This window comes from Guillardia theta (genome assembly GCF_000315625.1).
Source record: "Guillardia theta CCMP2712 unplaced genomic scaffold GUITHscaffold_121, whole genome shotgun sequence".
NCBI lineage: Eukaryota > Cryptophyceae > Pyrenomonadales > Geminigeraceae > Guillardia > Guillardia theta.
In genome coordinates this window covers 34,143-38,376 of record NW_005434553.1, presented here as the reverse complement: position 1 = coordinate 38,376, position 4,234 = coordinate 34,143, and the positions used below count along the sequence as shown (strand labels likewise).

The 4,234-nt window shown below is 52.2% G+C and overlaps 2 protein-coding genes across 2 annotated transcripts in view; both read right to left on the bottom strand.

Moving 5' to 3' along the window:
- Positions 1–215: 215 nt before the first annotated feature.
- GUITHDRAFT_118097 (hypothetical protein) lies at positions 216–1,639 on the bottom strand (the record flags this gene model as incomplete). Its single annotated transcript, XM_005822634.1, has 3 exons — positions 216–1,060; positions 1,112–1,358; positions 1,418–1,639. 3 exons carry the CDS (start codon positions 1,637–1,639, stop codon positions 216–218), a joined length of 1,314 nt encoding a protein of 437 aa, XP_005822691.1.
- Positions 1,640–3,120: 1,481 nt separating this feature from the next.
- The window catches only part of GUITHDRAFT_118096 (hypothetical protein), a gene marked incomplete at both ends in the record, with an annotated part of 2,990 nt that continues 1,876 nt past the window's right edge, over positions 3,121–4,234 (bottom strand). The window contains 5 exons of the mRNA XM_005822633.1: positions 3,121–3,175; positions 3,318–3,361; positions 3,420–3,581; positions 3,788–3,843; positions 4,084–4,168. Coding sequence (XP_005822690.1) covers positions 3,121–3,175; positions 3,318–3,361; positions 3,420–3,581; positions 3,788–3,843; positions 4,084–4,168 — 402 coding nt within the window. The remainder of the gene's footprint in view (positions 3,176–3,317; positions 3,362–3,419; positions 3,582–3,787; positions 3,844–4,083; positions 4,169–4,234) is intronic.

The window sequence follows — 4,234 nt, the reverse complement described above, 5'->3', positions numbered from 1 at the left end:
GAGAGATAGGAGAGGAGAGGAGGGGAGGGAGGCATGGGATAGAAAGGAAGGGATGTGAGTGAGTGAGTGAGGGGATGTGTGAGTGGAGGAGGAAATTTTATTCATTCTGTGTCATAGAAGCCCGATGAATGTTTCTTAAGGCCTGGTGTTATGTTGCTATGCAAACAAGGCGAGACGAGCACGTTGTACAACCAAAAATGTGACAACTCTCGTCCTCATAGCCAGCTCTGCAAGAACGACGTGGAGTCTAGCGGCAGCATCGCCTCGTCGCTCGCAAGAGCAATGTTCATCGTTCCCCTCTTCTCCTTCAGGTCCTCTCCGATCTCCTCCACAAAGTTCTCTACATCTTGCTGTCCCGCCAAGAAGTAGGACGCGAGGCTCGAGTGGAGGATGCTGTCAAAGCAGACATTCACCTTATCCTCGTCCGCATCGCAGCGGATCAAGCTCAAACAATCTTCCTGGTCGACATGAAAGCTCTGAGAGCTACTCGTAGGCTCCGACATCAACGTTGTGACCAGACTCGTCGTCCGGTGAGCAGGGCAAGAGTCCACCTTCTCCTCCTCCTGCCGGACGTCAACCCCTGCCTTCACTTCGCAATCTCTCCTCACCTCGTGGACAACGAAGCTGTCTGCAAGAGCGAAGCAGGATTCGACCTTCAATGCCTGGCTCCTTCCCCCCAAGTCTGTAGAGCTTGACTCCCCCTGCTCCAGCGCTCGCAAACATGGCGGGTCCTGCAAGAACAAGCTCCCACAGCTTGCCTTCCTGCCCTGCCTGCCTCCACATCCCTTCCGCGCTCTCTTCCCCTGCTCGCCGCAGCTTGATAGGAGACCAGGAATTTTCCTCTTCAACGGTCGCTGAACGCAGCGGATGATGCAGTTCCAGCCGTTGTGAAACTTGCGACAAACGGACACTAGGTTCTGAAAGGAGCACCTCCCCCCCAGAGGAAGGTGTGCGTAAGGGCAGGACGCTCGGATCGACTCCCATCCTTCCTTCAGCTCCAGGTACTCCGAGTGAATGTCTGGATTCTTCCACCGTCTTCCGGCAAAGAAGTACCTGGCGTCTGCAACGACACGTTAGGACAACCAGAACAAAGCTTTCAGGGCAAGCTTACTCTTCATGTCCACCTCCTCGATCTGCTCCAACCACTTGAAGCTAGAGCTCCTGTCTCTGATCTTCTTGAAGCCATTCTTCTCCAGAGTCTTGTTGAACTCGATCTCCGTTAACCCACACCGCCCCGTGACGGGGTCGTGATTGCGAATGGTCCATGGGCAGCATTCCGACAGCGCGCTGTAGATCGACCAGCTCCCTGATCGCAGGACCACGCTCTTCTCTGTCATGTCTTCAGTCGGCGTCGTGATCTGCAGGCATCCAGTCAGGGTCGAGGAGGCGACAAACTGGTGGAAGCAATGGTGCGCACCATCTTGGCGAAGCTCAGAGCGATGTTTCGATTCTCCTCCGACGCGGATGGCCTTACCATGATCCAGTTTGTTTGAGTATGCAAGTATGGACACTGGAGGCTTCGAACAATGCTGAGCTTCAGTCCTCTCTTGGTTCCCCTAAGTTTGCCGAATGAGCGGATCTGAAGAGGTCTGCAAGGCAAAGTGTCAAACTTGCTTACAACCAACCAACATGCAATCATGCGCCGATCCTTTGTATTCATCCTTCCTCTCCTCCTCTTCTTCCTCATTCTTAACTCCTCCTCCTCTCTCCTCCCCTCGTTTCTCTCTTCCTCCATGTCTCTTGTTCGCAAGTCTCCCTCCTTCGCCAACTCGCTCCTCTACCGCTGGTGTAACTTTCCGCGCATCAGCACCTTGTGGCATGGGGTCACAAACTGAGGGGGTAGGGTTCGGGAGGTGGGTGGTGAGAATCTTCATGACCCCCTCAAAATAAAGGGTGGGTATGCTCGGTGTAATTGTAAAAAGAGGGGTAGGGGGTACACAACCCCCCTCAGTGACCCTGTTGATATCCGCATAGAATGGGGAAAAAGGTGGGTGATGAATCAAAGGGTAGGGTCAAGAGGAGCAGATATTCTCGACTACGCATCATAGGGGGTGCTAAGTTTCATTGCAGGGGTGGGGGTCATTTTATTCCGCTTGTCGTGGTGGTAGCCGCGGTAAAGCTGAATCCTGGGGTGGGGTTCTTTAAAAGTATTTTAATTATTTTTTTCGGAAGTAAAGTAAGCAAGAAACTGATATCATGGAGGTGGGGGTGGGTTCCCGAAGGTCTGACGTTCAGGGTGTGGGAGTTACAGGGGGTAGGGTTACCAGCGGCATATTTCCTCTGACGACTCTACAAGGGTGGGGTGATTAAATATGGTACAGGGGGTGGTTGTCTGAGTTGACCGAAGCTACAGGGGGACCCGGGGTGGGGCCTGGAGAACGAACGAACATTGGAGTGGCTTTAGGACCGGTGGTCGATGAAAATCGGAATTCCAAAAACAACTTGTACAAGAGGAACACCCCTACCTCCTGTACTGACCGGGATGACCCCTTACCCCCTCTGGAATGTTCGTTTCACAACATTAGGACCGGTGGTCAATGAAAATCGGAATGCCAAAAACGACTTGTACATACCCCTACCACCCATACCAAGGGGATGACCCCCTACCCCCTCTTGACTGGCTTCAAATCGATCACGCTACAAGTGCTATCCCCGCACCCCCTCATGTCCCCTCTTTTACACCCCATGACCCTAGGGGTGTTACGACTGGCGGTGCATGACACTCGGAATTCAAGGTACTCCTCCTCCTCCCCTGAAAAGACGGTGGGGGATGGGGGTTGACCGGGTAATAGTAGTACGGGGAGTAGAGGGGTGGGTGGTGGTTTCGGATATGCTGGAAGTGAGAAGCGAAAAAGACTCTTTTTCGTTTTTGTACGAGGCTCTTGTCTGATAGTGCTGGTCACTTTTATGTTATATAGTTTTAGTTCGGGATTACACTCAAGCCCTCTTCCCCCTCGTGACCTCAGTGCCGTGTGACCCGGGGCCCGGGACCCGATGAGGTCCGGTCGCGGGCGGGGCCACTGAGATGTCAGTACAGTGAATAAATTGACTATTGTGCTCATGATTTGACTATAAGGGTTGGAAGTGAAGGAACCTCTTGTGTAACTGAACCGGGCTGTCTCAGGTTGGGTCGGCCGGCTCATCAGCCATGCAGTTTGAGAGCAAAGCGGACTGCCTGCATCGGGGGTGAGAGGAGGAGAGGAGAGGAGAGGAGAGGAGAGGGGAGAAGAGGAGAGGAGGGGAGAGGAGAGGAGAGGAGAGGAGAGGAGAGGAGAGGGGAGAGAGAAAGGCAGTGAAATAAGGCTCTGCAGCTTCACCTTTGTGCAAACTGTTGAGCATCTTCGCCCTTCAGAGCTTCTTGCTGCTCAAACAAACTTCAAAGACAGGAAGAGCAACAACAACAAAGTGCTCAAAATCACCACAGTCATTTGGGGCAGTTGTTCTCTCTCCACCTTCTCCTCCTTGACTGCTTTCCCCTCCTCCTGTGCGCCTTCATTCTGCTCTCCTTGCGACCTCTTGAGCCATCGATCCAACTTGGAAGCCTTCGTGTCATCAGCGCCATTGCTCGTCGAGTTTCCATCCTGATTCCACCAACAATCGTGAGCTTTATCTTGTTGTTGTCGTTGTTGTTGTTGGTGGTGGTGGTGGTGGTGGTGGTGCTGCTGCTGCTGCCCTCCCTCTCCCTCTCCCTCACAATCCCCGTCACACACACACAAGCATGCCTGAAATCATCTCTGCCTCCACTGCCAACTTTCATGTTTCTTCCTCGTTCGCCTCCTCCCATCACCTGTACTTTCTTGACCCATCTGTCCAATTTGCTCTTTGGTTGGTTATCGGCAGTCGCTGGCATCGCACGTGTTAGATCCTCTCTCCTCCTCCTCATCCTCATCTCTATAATCATCATCGTGAAAAAACAAGAAAAAGAACAAGAAAAAGAACAGGAACAAGAACAAGAACAAGAACAAGAACCTTACCACCATCACCACCACAATCATCATAAACAACAACAACAACAACATCATCATCATCATCATCATCATCAACAACATCAACACCATCATCGTCATCGACATCATTTCTGACCGTCTTGTTGCTTCGGATGCTTTTGTTGTGCCTCCGCATGCTTGGTCTGCATCTCTTGTACCTTCTCAATCTCAGCTCGCGCTCTCTGAACATTTTACCGTCACTTTCCAACAACGCATTCTCCTCTCCTCTCCTCTCCTCCTCCTCTCCT